This window comes from Triturus cristatus, chromosome 8, assembly GCF_964204655.1.
Source record: "Triturus cristatus chromosome 8, aTriCri1.1, whole genome shotgun sequence".
In the NCBI taxonomy this organism is placed as follows: domain Eukaryota; kingdom Metazoa; phylum Chordata; class Amphibia; order Caudata; family Salamandridae; genus Triturus; species Triturus cristatus.
Genome location: NC_140591.1, coordinates 1,189,148,018 through 1,189,163,842, shown reverse-complemented (window position 1 = coordinate 1,189,163,842; position 15,825 = coordinate 1,189,148,018). Strand labels below are relative to the sequence as shown.

The following is a 15,825-nucleotide window of genomic DNA, read 5'->3' as shown; positions in this document are numbered from 1 at the left end:
ATGAGATTGGTTTCCAGATCTCTGTGAAGTGTTTGCCAAGATATGTTGTGGTGGTCTCAGTCTGTGTGGTGGACGCAGTCTCTTCTTCTGTGTCTCCGGCATTGTCAGTGGAAGAGCCAGGGTTTCCTGTGCTGGGAGAGGTCGAAGCTTGGATGGGGCACTCGGGCTTGCCTTTGGGGCACATTCTGCTGCTGATGGTGCATCTGCGCTGCGGCATCCGTATGTAGTTCTGGGAGGTGGGCGGGGCTAGTAGGAGGTAGGAGGGCACAGAGAGGGAGAAACATGGTGGGAGCAGCAAAATAGTTGCAGCACAAATTGAACAACAGGTGCAAAATACACAAACACAATTTGAATGAAATTAAACATAGAGTTACTGAGATTGGAAGTCTCAGGCAGTCATAAATGCCAGCTGGTGATCAGTAGCAGTGGACGTAGAGGCACATTGACTTAGAAGTTGTAGGGCTTCTACTTTTGAAGAGGTGCATCGTAGTTTAACAGACACTAACTATTGTGAGATGGATAGCAATAGCTTCATCACAATTTTTACTTTAAGTAGGTAAGATGTTCCATTGTTTTCTACTCAAAAGATCAGCTCTTTTTAATTAATTACTCTCAAGCTTTTGCTCTTATACAGTAAAAGGCATTTTTGGGGGTGTCTACCACAAATCACTGCAACATCTTACTTTGTCCGATGTGTAAGAGATATCTATTAAATTCACAATGAACTTTCTGCTGTGGTGGCAGCAATGTAGGGTGCTCCTCAACTTGCATATCCATCACATACTCAAAGTCACAGTTAGACTCCTTCCATGGGATCATGGGGCAAGCAGTTGCTACTGGGCCTCAACCGTGGGGATTGAGGTAGTTTGCCTCTGATATCACAGGGTCTGTTCTGCAATGGCTTTGAAAACTGGGCCAATTACAACCCCTTCAGGACATCATCACACGCTCTCAGTGGTACCAATAGCAAGCAGTCACGGGCTTCTCAGAGAAGTAATGTGGCGTGTTCAAATTCAGTCCTCAACAAACACACATTAGCGTAATAAATGATTGTTCAAACCAGTGCAGTAGTTACAAAAGGAAAAGCACTGTAATTCACAATAGATCAAAATATTACACATTCAACATGAACAAGAAGCAAATTAGGGGCATATTTAAATGCTCCTATTGTCACGGAATCGTCACTTTTTATGATGTTCCTGTGGAAATAGGGGCTTTGCCTTATATACAAGGCAGCATTAAGCCACTTAACGTGGCTTAACGCTGCCTTGTAAATAAGGCCCCCTTTCACGCTATTCTTACCGTGAAAGTGGAGGGCAATGGGTGTTGTGGTGGGTGTTCCACTGCAACACCCATTGATTCTGACGCTGCCCCCTATTTACAAGGGAGGTGTAAACAGGAGGCAGCGACAGAATTAAGACCAGGGAAAACCTGGTCTTACCTTAGCGCAATGAGGAGAAATGTTTCATTTCTCCTCATTTTTTCTGTTTTCATATGTGTGGCACACATGAGAACAGCAAAAGGCCAAGGATTGTAATTTTTTTTTTAAATACTGTTTTGCAACTTCCATGTGTGCTGCATTAAGCAGCACACATAGAAGTTACAAAACATCATTTCAAGATTGTTTAAGTGCAGGAAGTTGGACCTTACTGCACAGAAACAATCTTATCCTGCATGCAGACACCCTTGCACTATGTGGTACAAAAGGGGGTGGTGATGGACGGAGCATCAGAACCAATCAAACACTCACACCCAGTCAACAGATCTGGGTTTGATCCATCACCGTTCTTTAGCCCACTCTGCCATCCCAGTTCAGACATGGCCATATGCAAATCAGTCTGACCCTGTGCCTCGGGCTGGACTGTTCGGGCTGGACTGTTCCCATGAGGCACAGGGTCAAGACTGATTTGCATATGGCCATGTCTAAACTGGGGTGGTGTAGTGGGCAAAAGAACGATGGATTTAACCCAGATCTCTTGACTGGGGAAGAATGTATGCATTGTCAGCATTCCGTCCATCATTTGTTTGTTGTAAACCCTTGCACTATGGCACCTGGGAGCCTGAGTTAGCGCTAGGCTGCTAAGTGTAGCGCCAGTGCAGGGGGACACGCAGGGCTGCACCATCAAGACTCTTGTAAATATGGTGCAGCCCTGCAATTCTGAAGTGGCGGAGTGAGGCGTTGAGCCAGGAAGGCTAACGCCTCACTCCGCCACTTCCCTTGTTTCCTTCATGCCCCTTAGTTTCCTCAGTGCTTGAGCTTGTCTGTGTTATTTCCTACTAATGGCCCTGCTCACCCTCACAGTGCATGTGGTTCTTTCCCAGGGTCAACGTCAAGCATAATTAGGCTCAGGTGTGTATTATTGCATACTCTCTCAATTAACAGTCTCTCTCACAGTTAATTTTATCTCACCAACTGAAGCTTTTCAGTCCATGTTTGGGTCTGCATACTTGGGAGGATGAGCTCCTCCTCCTGTGCTTGCCCTCCCTCCCAATTATGAGAGAACAAGCCAGAGGCCTCTTCAGGTGTCCTTGTTTGTGAAGAGGCAGCTGTTTCGTATCCTCTGGTGACTAGGCTGGTTTCTCAGGCAAGGACGGCTGTTCCGTGAGAGTACAATGTCAATGCTAGACAAACATTGACCTTTTATAAGCCCCAGCCGTATTCTGGCGATACCTGAGTATCAGTGACTTCTACCTGATCTCACCCTAATGCATTATTATATGAATATTCATGGTTGCATTTACCTATGCAACTATTGGCTTTGAAGATCTTTTTTGACTTTTTGAAAGACTTACCAGTCTCTTTATCCTCTTACTCACTGATGAACCAACCTTACTCCACTTTTGTAGTAATCACTTATATCTACATTATGACTAGTGCTGGACCTTAAGAAAGTCACTTTTATGATTAAACACTTGTCAGCTGCCAGTTGTACATGAATCCTAAACCAAGATCCACATGAATACCTGGAGCAACTTTGAAATAAAAATTCTGAAACTGAAGAATTGACTTTCACTGACTATTTAAGTAATGGACTGCACATTACGTGTGCTTCGTCACTGTTTGTTTCCTATTTTTAGATCGCAACCCTTTGGTTTATGATTGACTTACATCATGGTGGTAGCAGAATGTTTTGATACCATGTGAGCAATGTTATTTGTTACTGTTGATCTCCATAGGTACTTGACCCGAATTTTGAAGTTTTGGATGTGCAATTATTTAACCACAGCTATCAGAGTGTTGTAAGTTTGTCTGGGAAAACAGTCTCACCTCCATCTTGTACAGTAAGTCAGGCTTAGGGCATTCAAAATGGATCCTGCAAGACTCCATTACGCTGGTTCAATTACAATCACCTGGCATGTACAAGTTAGGCCATTTATCCAAAACATGCACACATACATTTGGGATGTTTTCACTAGGATCTGGTAAGCGCACTGGTGAGCGAGTAAACTCCCAGTCCAGTTACACAGATAAAATTTGACAACTATGGGTTTGCAAAACAGTATGCTGCCATCTCCATTGCATCAGCTAAATCCATGATAGAAACAGTATTATACTGTTGGTTCAGTGAGGGCAAGGTTGGTGTGTGACCCTCCAGGCCACTGGACAAGTCCAGGAACCAACTCATATTAAGGAACAGACCTAGGCCTCTGCACACACACTAGAATAATGTGAGGCTAGGGGTGAAATAAAAAAGCCAGGATACAAGATATACACAGTTGGGCACTCAGGGCAGGAGAACATCTTTGTACATCATGCAGGGTACATTTCAATCCCAATAGTCACCTTTTTAAGAACCGTGTTATGGCCATTAAAATGAATGGGGAAAGTCTACAGCCTCCACATCCGCATTTGATGATAAAGGATTTGGTGAAATTCCCATACTGGCAATTTCTTGCTCTTCTTGTGTTACTTATGTGCACGCTATATATGGATCTCACCTACATGCTACCCATCTCTATATATAAGGCAATGTACTGCAGTTTGGATCTATAACCATGTTAGATTCATATGCATGCTCTGTAAATTCTATTAAAGAGTTATTCTTTCCAGTTAATAGTTTTGAGATGATGAGGAGGAGTCAATGATTTAGAAATACATTGTGGTTTTCCTGGCCTGGATAAATAAAATGCCATTAGTTGAAAAAATAATTTATGAACAGTACAAAACCCAAACATTTCCCTCCTCCTGCCTCTGAATATTTAAAATGTTCACACCTCAGTTGTCCACATTGATCATTTGCATTGATTCACTGAACCTACCTGAGCCAAATAGGACACTATTATAGTAAAGATATTCAATACACATCTAAGTCAAGCTTTACTGTAAACAAATCGCTAAGGAAAGTTTCTACATCTGCCAGATTAACATGGGGCAGTAGGCAAAGAACCACCACCACATAGAGCAATACATCACAGATAGAACTGTGAGTGCAGACTTTCTCTCCCATCAATAGTTATAGTTGAATAGTAATGGCACCAAGAGACTGTAGTTTTGTGGTCTAATTATGAAAGGGTCTTGACAATGGCTCTAACCAGTTCTAGCCACCATGCTTGCATATTATAATACAGCTGTGTAATGTGTTTTATATATACTCTGTGACAGACCTGTTATTATATAATGCAGATTTTCAATCTCTTATTGTTTTGAATTGTTGATCACATTACAAGTAGCAAGGGAGAATGCTTTAACATTGTTGTTTTTGTTTGCCTTACAGAGGTATTCAGTACTGGACATGGGACCACCCCGCACAGTCATCACTTTGAACAATGCCATGTACTGGCAGGACCTTGAAGAGGCTTGTGGTTATGAGTGTTTAGATGGCAAAGACTGTCAAAGCTTCTTCTGCTGCTACGAGGAATGTAAATCTGGCTCCTGGCGGAGAGGCCGGATTCACATAGACCTTTTAGAACTAGACTCCTACTCCAGGGTCTTTTTCCCTACATCGTTCCTGCTGTTTAATCTTGTATACTGGGTCGGATACCTATACCTTTAAAGGAGGCTCGCTGTGGTGAAGTCGTCTTGGTTTTCTTGTAGAAATTCTAGAAGGACACTTGCGGTTTCACCTCAATTTTCAAAGGTGGACAATCTTGGGAGCCATTGTGGTACCCAAAATCGAACTTTCAATGGGAAGCTGGAAAAAGGAAAGTGGATGAACTTTAGTTGCTTCTAAACAAAAATTGAGTTGAAATACTATATTCTTACCAAATTCTACCAAGTTTATACGATAAGCTGTACTTACAGGTGACTACCGAAAGTCTTGTTAAAATTTTAAATGTATCATTAAAAACTACAATGTTCAGAGTCCAGGCAAGGACACAAGGTTCAGCCCAGGTTGTTTAGTTGGTTTTCGATGTTTCACTGTTCACTGGGGTTCAACACACTGACTGGTGCTCCCAGGTAATGGTATCATCATCCCTTGTCCTATAGCCAAGTCCAGCACCAGTTCTCTTTGGTGCTAGGGTAAGTGCTCTTTTCAATGTGGCAAGCTAGTGCATCAAACTACTGAGCACTTTTAACCCACAGAAGCAATACCCTTTCCAATAATAATCATCCACTTGCACTGTTCAGCTCCTGCTACAGGCAAGGGCAGAAATAAACATGAAGACATGTCCAAACATCAAATCCTGTTCCCAATTAAGAGGGGGAAAGTCCTTCTTTCACAAATGTGGTAGTTATGAAGATGTGCTAGCCTGATTGTCTCAAGAGAAATGGAGGGAAATGTCAAGTACCATTCAAGGGTTGTATGACACTATATTGAGGTCAACAATCTTGACCTACAATAATCTTGCAACCAGTACATTGCCTACCACTACATCGAGATGGTAAGTCGCTATTTTTACCTCCATATGGTCTACCTACTCCTATCAACTACTGTATTGATATTTTATATTAACCTCTACTTACATTGCGATATAGTGTTTCTGTGGGCGATTTAATGGATGCAACATTATGGTCATATGATATAATGTATGCGATATAGTAGGGTTATAACCTACATAAGAGGTGAAAGTTTTTGGTCACCTGATGGTAGGAGACCAAAAGGAAAATTTGTGAGCTGTCCTGAAATTTAAATTTCTCTGTTTCTGATGTAGTTGTGTGTGCTTTTTCATGATTTTTTAAATCATGAATTCAAAAATATCCAATGTTTACAACCATTTCTGGACAAAATGAGTGTTTATTTAAAAGTTGAGTAGATAATTAACTTTGGAAATGGAGCAGATTTTGGTTATTGGAATGCAGATGAGCCAACACAGATTGATGCCATCAATATGACAAGCATGGCCATTGTGGTGAGAGTTTGGCACATGGAAGATTATTATGGCGCACTCTTATCCAAGTGATTTGCTAGTCTTTCAGTGCTGACCTGAGCTGGAGTCCAAAACTGCTAATCACACCTCTTTCTAGTCCTGCTGTGCCTCCATTTGTAACCCACCACCAAGTGCTCAATGAACTGTCTGCACTCTGTGTTGTGACGGGCAGGTCTACTCCATGCATCTTGATGCATTTGTGTACATGTTGAGACTCTTGGCGGGTGAGCAATGCTATGTTGACCTTCAATCAAGCGGACATGTCTATACCAGAGTGCTCAGGGTATTGGACAAACATTTGAGATCACAGAAGGGTTTTTGATCATTAATTTAAAGTTTTTCTTGGATGCATCCTACACCGATTTTACTTCTAAAATGACAGGAAAAGAATATTATTTTTTCAATATAATGTAAAAGAAATTGTATAGCCAACCTTTTAAGAGGAATAGTGTTACAAAGCCAAAACAGAATCTTGCTAGATATGAAAAACAACATCTGTGGGGTAGGCTGTGTTCCTTTTCTTAGATATAACTATTCAACAACAGTAAAGCTTGGCGAGAAAAAACACAGGAGGGAAACCCACCCACACTGCAGTGCGCAGGGAAAATAACACATTCTGTTTGATTATTCGCACATTGCATGCGCACAAACACACCCCAGTTTTGCAGTCCCTATCTAGAGAGTTCCAGCATAATGAAAGCAGAAAAGAAGAAGGATACGAACGGGGATGTTCATTGTGTTACAGCGTTTCACCGTTATTTTATGAGCACTGTCGTCATTCTAAAAAGATCTCAGTTTGATGTGTAGTTCAGAGTCAGTCAAAGAACATACTAGGTAAATAATCCATGTGCTGTTTTTATCAGGCGGGTGAGATATCAGTGGAAAGGATAGTACTCAGTAATGGCATGTGGAAATGGTCAGGAGGAATCTACCTACCATGTAGGATCAATGTTATGAGCAAAGCATGTAGTTTTCAGAATTCACGAATTGCTGATGACCAATATGTGTAATCACCTCTCCCCATCTACCTGAAGTCGGATTCTGATTCAAGTCTCAGCCTAGCATGTATCTGAGAGGTAAGTCTTGTCTAAGTGCCCCCAATTCAGGAGTACTGAGGTCCTACCTAGCCTGTGTTACCCACCAGAGTTGATCGCACTATCACCAATACCCAGACGAGCACTACACACATACTGTCTACGTAGAGGCCATCAGGTATGTGCCCCACCTATTCCTATTTCATGCCTCTTGAAGGCAGGCTGTGATAATTAGCCTGGTCACTATCTGGTCATCACTGAATTTGACCTGACCATCTGCAAGATGGTTCAGTCTTTTGGCCTTAGGCTTTGGTCTACCCCTGAGGAAAGGAAACTGCAGGATCAGTATCCTCCTGAGGGGAAATGTCCTTTCTCTTACTTCCTCCCTTGGCAGACAATGCAAGGCACCACAGACCAGCCCTGTGGGCAGCTTGCCTACAAACTGTTTGCTCTTTACAGACTGCTCCAGTACTCCTGTCCGGATTCTTACATATCTTTCACACATGTAAACTAAAGATACTAATGTGAAGGCGCACACTCAATCAGTGACCTACAGGCACAATCACTTAAACTCTACTGATAACAAGTGACTTCAGCCTTTTGTCCCTCACATTATTTGGGCTTTTTCTGCAACCTCTGGCAGTGGCTGTCAAGATTGTTGCAGAAACGTTTCACTTGCTGCAAGCTGAATATTAACGCTGTCCATATACTGTAAGGGAGACAGTCCTACACACACAAGGGCATATTTATAAAAAGTGTGTCACCCGTGTGCTAAGCAAGGTGTCGCCAGGGCAACAAAAAGCCTAGATGAGATTTACCAAGCCACGCAGCTCACTGCCATGCTTTACTCTGCCCCAGGGAGGCATTGCATGAGTTAAGCATGGGCGTTCCCACGCATTCACCAATGGATTTTGGCGCATTCCAAGATTTACCATGAGTGGTAGACCTGGGAATGTGTCAAAATGCTGCTCTTTCCCAGGGAAGATGTGACAAGGAGGAATATCTTTATTTCTCCTTGTTTTTTCCTCTTTCCACATGTGTACTGCTGCATTCTGCAGCACATGTAGAAAGAGGAAAATGTCTCAAAGAATTGTTTACTGTAGGAAGGTTTCACTTCCTGCACAGAAACGATCCTGCCCGCATCTCTCCTCCATCTCTGTTCCTCGTCATCGTTCCACCAGAAAAGGACAGGAAGCACACCCAGACTCCCCTTAAGTCAATTACAATGCGGCAAACTACCAATATGATTGGTCTGAGTGCCGCTCAGCCAGGGTATGGGAGCCTGGGCATGTTCTCCACCCTGGCTGTAATGTAGCCTGGGTGGAGAGCATGGTAAGTGTGCATGACTGTTTGACCGGCCCCAGACGGCCATCCAAACATTCATGCGCACTTGCAAAGTGTGCTCGCCACTCCCCCTGCTCCTGTGTCAGAGCAGCCCTGCCCCACCCTGCAGAGCTGCCGCAGCAGGACAAAATAAAATGATAATAACCTACAAATCCATGCCCATTGGAGATTGTCACTGCATATGCATAATCCTAACACAGTGGAGCAAAATGTTAAAAAGCATAACTTTTAAAATATTTTTCTCCTCTGTGAAAATTATTTACCTCATTGATAAATCTTACTCCACCATAAAATATAATGGCATATTGCTTCCTTTTCCGCAACAGAAAGGGACTTACTCTTTCACTTAAAAGTGGTAAAGAACACAGATAATTAAGTACCTCCAAAATTATTGTAAATATACACAAACCTATGAGTTTGTGAGTTTGCAGTAGGTCTTGGTGGGATTTTCCAAATCTCTTCTATCTAAATTATGTGAAATGCAAAAGAAAATATGGTAAATAATGCATAATTATGCAAAATGGCAATTTTGCACTATTTTAGAGAACCAAATCCATTTTTCGTGCAAGGACATATTTTGCACTAAAAAATTGTGCAAAAGGTCACATGCTGCAAATAGCTACTGCTCGCATTCTGTCCGTTCACGTTTTTCTTACATAATGGGATTTTTACCCTGACAAAGTCTCAATTACGCGGTATGACGTAACGGCATAATCTCAGGCATTTTGCATAACAATTGTAACTCGAAATGCTGTAAATTACGTAAGGTTACACCAGCGTACATGAAACCAGGCCCTACTTTTAACGTAATTATTACTAGAAACTGCTGCGGAAAGCACCCTTTCCTGAGCCGTATTGGAGATATTTCAAAACTCAATAGGACTGAGGGCCCCTAGAAAATGTCTGCAGATCCTCATTAGTGGAGTCAGGGAACATTCAGCTTTGAACCAGAATATGATAGTCAGACTATCTATCATCTGACAGCAATATTGTGTTCTAAACATCATTTACAAAAGTATTGTCTTATAGAAGTTACTAACAAAAGAATCTGCACTCAGTGGAACAACATTTATGTAATCTATAAGAAGGGCACAATATTTACGTGTGATGATTTTTATTTCTATGAAATTCTGTCATACAACCTGAATTTCCACCTGCACGTGGAAGTCTAACTTTGTGTGAAAACAGGTTTGTGAACTAGGCCCTACATTAGTATGTGTCAAGCTCTCTACATCTGGAGAGTACTCTAAATAGCGTGGTCAATACAATTTACACTTCACCAAATTAAGTCAGTCGAACACCAGTATTGATGAGACCCATTCTGCAGCCTTACAACACAATGCAGTTACTGCAGCATCAAAATGAGACCTCTTTTATGGCAACAAGACCGGTGATCTGCTGCTAAATAAAGAAAACTGAGCGGAACACTGCCCCAGTTATTTTGGTAGGATGCTTGAGCTTCTACCACCTACCCCTTGTCGGACAAAATGTTGATTTTTGTGGTGCATAGTTTTTAGACATATTTAGCCCCTGGTTGGCCAAATTACAAGCATTCCTCCAATCACCTTTTGTGTGTTTGATGTAAGTCCCTAAGAAGCTAAGGGTATTCTCAGACAAGGGACCCTTGCTCACTGTGCCACTGGAACCGAGCTGTACTGACATAGAACAAGAGATTGAACTTTAACAGGAAGTCAAAGTTTGAACTTCCATTCCTTTAAAACCAGGCACATTGTTTCTCTTTAGTTAACCCTTTCAGCGCTCATGACGGAACCACTCCGTCATGAGCCACGGGTGCCGTGTGCTCATGACGGAGTGGTTCCGTCATGCTGCGGCCGTTGGCCGCCGCTCCTCCCACGCTGCACTGATTCCCCGCCTGTGTGGGCGATTAGCGCAGTGGGCGGAGTCATGACGGAACCACTCCGTCATGAGCACAGCTCAACCGTGGCTCATGACGGAGTGGCTCCGTCATGAGCACAGCGCCACCGCGCTGCCCCCAAACCCCCCCCAGCGCTGCGGCGGAATTCCCCCCGCAGCCAAGGGGTTAAAGTTTCTTTCTAATCGTCTCTTTGGAGTACCTGTTAATGTCTCTCAGGTCTGCATTTTATTGTATGGTTAGTAGTACTGCATTTTGTTGTACTTTAGTAGTAGTCCAATAGTACTGAGGTACTAAAAAAAAGCCATTCACAAACCTGTGAGTGTAAATCTTCACCTCCACCTCTCCTATTTTGTCAGGAAAAAGGTCCTCACACTTGTACGTTTGCTACATAGTAGTAAATATGGGAGGAACCAGGGGTAGTGGCTGGCAAATAGGAGATATTACTTAAATTAGAAGGTTTTAGGGAGGAGAGGTGTTAGGCACATGCACCCTCCCACAAAAGAGTATGTTCATTGCATTCTCAAAATGCACTTCTAAAGTCATTACATCCGTAAAAACAAAAAACAGTAGTGCATTACTCCAGCTCAGAGTCGGAGCAAATCCAGCTCCACGCACGGGCAATCACTTGAGCTATAACACCCTTCCATAGAAAATAATGAAGGTAAGGGCTTAAAATAAAACCCCATTAGAAATAATGTTAGTATATATGGGAGGGTGTTCTGGTATCAGTGGTTGGCCATTTGTGATGCTGGACTTGATACTGTTTCTTTTTTGGCAGTAGTAACTTTAAGTTCTAAAATTGGCTCCAGTTTTCTTTTTTAGGCGGTAAAAGCATGTAGGTCTACATTTTTTAGTAACTTTCCCCTCAATTTTTGTGAATAGCCCAACATTGTATAGTTACTCAAAAGTGAAAGAGTAAGCTCATACATATAACTTACTCACAAGTGCAAACTGCCTTTGTGAATAGCCCCTCTGTGTCTAATCATCTTTAATACCGGTCTAATTACTTGTGCTCCGAAAACATTTCTTGCTGGAAGCAGCTAATCACTTACACTGTCTGAAAGAAGAAAACTGGCTTTAGAAGTAGTGTTCTGTGATTTGTTTTGAGGTCCTCTATGTACTGAGGTTGACTAAAGTAACAGTGGTTCTTGAAATCATATAATTCCTTCAACATAACATAAATTACAAGTTCTAATTTCAACATTGGAATGTTGAGAGTTCCACTGAAGACAATAGAGTAGCTGTGGGCTTATAAGGGCTGGTATAAGCCTTCTGCTCCAACATTCCAATGATTGTCTTCCTGTTTCTCCCTATTTAATTTATAACATTCTTTTCTCAGTGGATGGAATGTTCTAACAGCCATATAGCCCTTACGCCTCAGCTATAGCAGTTGTTAATTGATCTCACCCTTGTTATAGGCCCTAACCTGCGGCTCTGGCCTAAAGCTCAGGGTCTTAACAACTGGTATAGTCCTCTGCAGTGGGCTATAAAGCTATAATATATGGTGCTAAAAGGCACATGAGTTCTGTTGTATGTCATTCTCCGGCTCATTTTAGTGCATATGCTAGTACATTACACAACAAATATGGTGGGATGCTGGTGGGCTCCAAACTTCTGCAATGCTCTGCCAGGTACCCCACTGCATACTTAACATTTCAAACCAACTTTTCTTCATCATCAAGAAAGAGAAGACAGCACTACAGGCGAGCTTTCCATAAAATTATTTAATTTTAATGAAAGCCACGATGGAACACAATCTGTCAACTCGATTCGGCTTTCACGCGGGCCTTGGTCACGACAGTAAGCGCCATTTTGAAATGCCCTTATATCCACATATAGCAATCATAGACATAGACAGTTCCAAGGGTCCATATCCTATTTCACCAGCCACAACCTTAAAAAAAGAAAAAATAATTGCCTATCACATTGCACAAAATAATATTAAACATTGAAATACAGATCAGGACTGCACCTGTACTAGAAAGTCGGATACTCAGAAAACATCATAAATGTGTATATAATTCTTCATCACAGTTTAATTCTCTCTGCTCTTTGCAATCTCACTCAAGGATATACCTTGATTCCAATTACGGACAGAGAATTGGAGAGATCCAATTGCTCTGTCATGAAACTCATGAAGCGTCTGGAGACTGGGTAACTGGAGTCCTTATTTGTAATAGCCCTGAGGTGTTGGAGGACTCTTTAATGGACTGGTAAGAGTGTGCTCCCTGTATAGATCTAGGGAGAGGGACATTTGAAGATGTGAACTGCAAATTCAATTTTACAAGTTAGACATTTCCTAATTATGAACATTTGATTGCGCAGTGCTGCAATTTCATTCACATTCTGGCCATGTGTAGAAGCCTTACATCTACTGCATTTGCATTGATTTAGGCCAATTAAACTCTTTTGGTGCTTGATATGATACGCTTTCCCAGCATATCTCCCATGGAGCATGGTCTTCTGTAAGATATTAAGGGTCTCCTTGGGATGGAATTACCTATCACCGGATCGCTTCTCAACAGATGACAATGTTTTTTCAGAATAGCTCTAAGGTGCCCATGCTGTCTATAAGGCTTATTACAAGTCTGGTGGTCCACGGACTGGCAGACTCGTGACGGTGCGGCGATGGCCGCAGCGCCACCCTGGGACCACAGCAGCCACCAGGGATCAGAGATCCATGGCAGTGGCGCAACAGTCTTGAGGCCGCAATATGCATGGCGGAGCTGCTGCAGTTTCCTCACCACCACACTTTTCATGGCAGTGTGATGTGAGGAAACAAAGGAGGCTCTACAGGGCTCCCTTGTGCGTCTGCACCATGTAGATGTCCACAAGGGGGCACAACATGTGCCCGCCTGTGTGCATGCACACCAATACCTGCATGGCATGGACTGCAGCAGTCAAAGAACTGCCTACCAGACAGGAGAAAACTCCTGATCTGGCTGGTGGTTCCTACATGGGTTTAGCGGTACGGGAGCAGGGCAGTCCCGCTCCCACACCGCAAAACTCATAATAAGGCCCTATGATAGTCAGTGATAATTCTGGAGCTATTCTCCTGTTTTTTTCTTTCTGCTTACTGGAATAAAAGAAGATATCCTCTCTTTTCATTTTGGACACCCAATTAGCCACCTCAGATAGCATCTGTGTCACTCCTCAACTTAAATCTTGTGATCAACTCATTCTCATTCCACTAGTATTCAACTTCTGTACTGCATGATCTTTTTGATTCTTAGGAGTTCTCCATATGGGATACAGGCTTTCCACTGGGGGTGGGTAGATGCTCTGTGCATGTCATACACTATTTCCAGCACTAGGTTTACTGTAGAAAGTGGTAATCAGTTTATCCTGATCAACAATGAGTTTCAGATCTAAAAACTCTATGGCATCTGTCTTTATATGCCGCTATTTTTGCACTAATGGTGAACTTCATAGTCTATTGTCTCTGTCTATGAATGCTATCTGGGGAGTTAAGGGCATTTCAGAATGGCGCTTACTTTCATGACCAAGGCTTGTGTGAGAGCCGAAATGCGCTGACAGATTGTGTTCCATTGTGACTTCCATTGAAATGAAATAAATGTATTGAAAGCGCTCCCAGAGTGTCGACTTCTCATTCTTGACGACGAAGGAATGCTGGTACGATAGTGCACATACTCATACTTCATATTATTTTTTAGGCATGCCTGATTAGCATAGGATCAATCAGTACATAAATCCACGTTTATTCTCTTAGGCAGACATCAACTGCTTTATATGTCCACCCAAGTGGCACAATTAATGGTGTGCTGTTTTTAACTGTTAACATATAGGAGTACTTATACATGGGCTGCAAGACTTTGGGGCCAATTCACCAAAGTGTTTAGGAGTATATGAAATAAAACTCTAGGAGTATTCTTGGACTTACTCTTCCATGTCTTCTTCAGTCAGCCTAGAATGTCCAACTCCCTATTATAAAAAGGATAAAGAAGGCGCAGTTGTTTCCATTTGTTCTAACTCTATAAATATTCCATTAATATTCCAATGTTATTCCCAAATTAGATATTTATTCACCAATTCACAAAGGAATGTAGGAGTACATACAAAGTTATAAGGTCTTGTGGTCTGGTTTACTGTTGATTTTCTTATTACCACAAAGATTACCTGCACCAAGTACAGATGTATGCAGTCTCAAATGCCATGCAAAACACTTATATAGTGTCTTTAAAAGTTAAAAACTGCCCTGATCTGAAAATGTGGGCTACTTTTTTAGCTAACTGATTTGTTAAAGGGGGGTACTTTTATTTTGCCACCAGGTGTTGTTTCTGTCGCAGTCCGACCCTGCAAACTGATGCAAGTGTTACAAAAATTGTGTTTTTGTTGAATGCAGAGCAATGGGAAGTAGACCGCAAGTCATCACTAAGCATGGGTCGGGTACCCCACGCTGCAACATACAGGTTTCCCTTATTCAAATTTAGATCTGATACATTATGAAAGTCATTTATAATATCCCACAGGGATGTTTATTTGTGTGGAGTTTAATTCATGAGCCAAAGGCACAATCATAATAAATCTAAATCCAGAGCGTGTCAGAGAGGGAACATCTATTTGTCCAGGTTGTTGCCGACATAGACATGGGAAGGCCTCCAAGTGCAGTGTATGTTGTTTCTGCCCTAGTGGAGGGGAATGGGCTGAAAAGGTGGAGTATGGGACATCATTCCTGCTCACTCAACATGTCTGCAGAATTCGTGTTGAAAAGCCTAGCTGCCAGCCTGTGCTTCCCAGTGGTGGATGTGGGACAGAGCAAATTGTGCAGTGGTGGTGGCACATTTTCAATATTACAAATGTAACTTTGCAAGCAAATGGAAAAGCCTAAATATGCCTGGTGGCCTTCTGAAAGAAGTAACAGAAGAATTCAGTTTGTTCCTGGACATGTGTGGCAGAGCAGCACACTGGGAAAAGGTTGGGCATAGGGTTGCCGCCTTTCTCAGTGAAAATACTGGCCATTTGTTTACGTTTTAAGATTCTGCAAAGCTGCAGACATTTTACTTAAATAGAACTTTTAATAAAAGTGTATGTATTTATTTTCAACATGGCCTTTCTGTCTTTGTTTCCTTAAAATATCAGTCAGGGTTCATTTAGCCCCAGAACATAGTTTAAATTGCTTTCATTTTATTCTTACTGTTTTAAGTATGCGCAAATAAGGGGACAAATGCTGTTGTTAGGTGATTTCCGTAAAGTTTCCACCAGCTGGGATATTAAAATATTGGTCTTATAAAAAAATAAACA

At 42.0% G+C, this 15,825-nt stretch overlaps 1 protein-coding gene across 1 annotated transcript in view; it reads left to right on the top strand.

Moving 5' to 3' along the window:
• The window catches only part of LOC146805595 (gamma-aminobutyric acid receptor subunit gamma-3), a 1,239,042-nt gene extending 1,232,946 nt beyond the window's left edge, over positions 1-6,096 (top strand). The window contains exon 8 of the mRNA XM_085623813.1: positions 4,753-6,096. Coding sequence (XP_085479939.1) covers positions 4,753-4,994 — 242 coding nt within the window. The 3' untranslated portion in view covers positions 4,995-6,096. The remainder of the gene's footprint in view (positions 1-4,752) is intronic.
• The last annotated feature ends 9,729 nt before the right edge of the window (positions 6,097-15,825 follow it).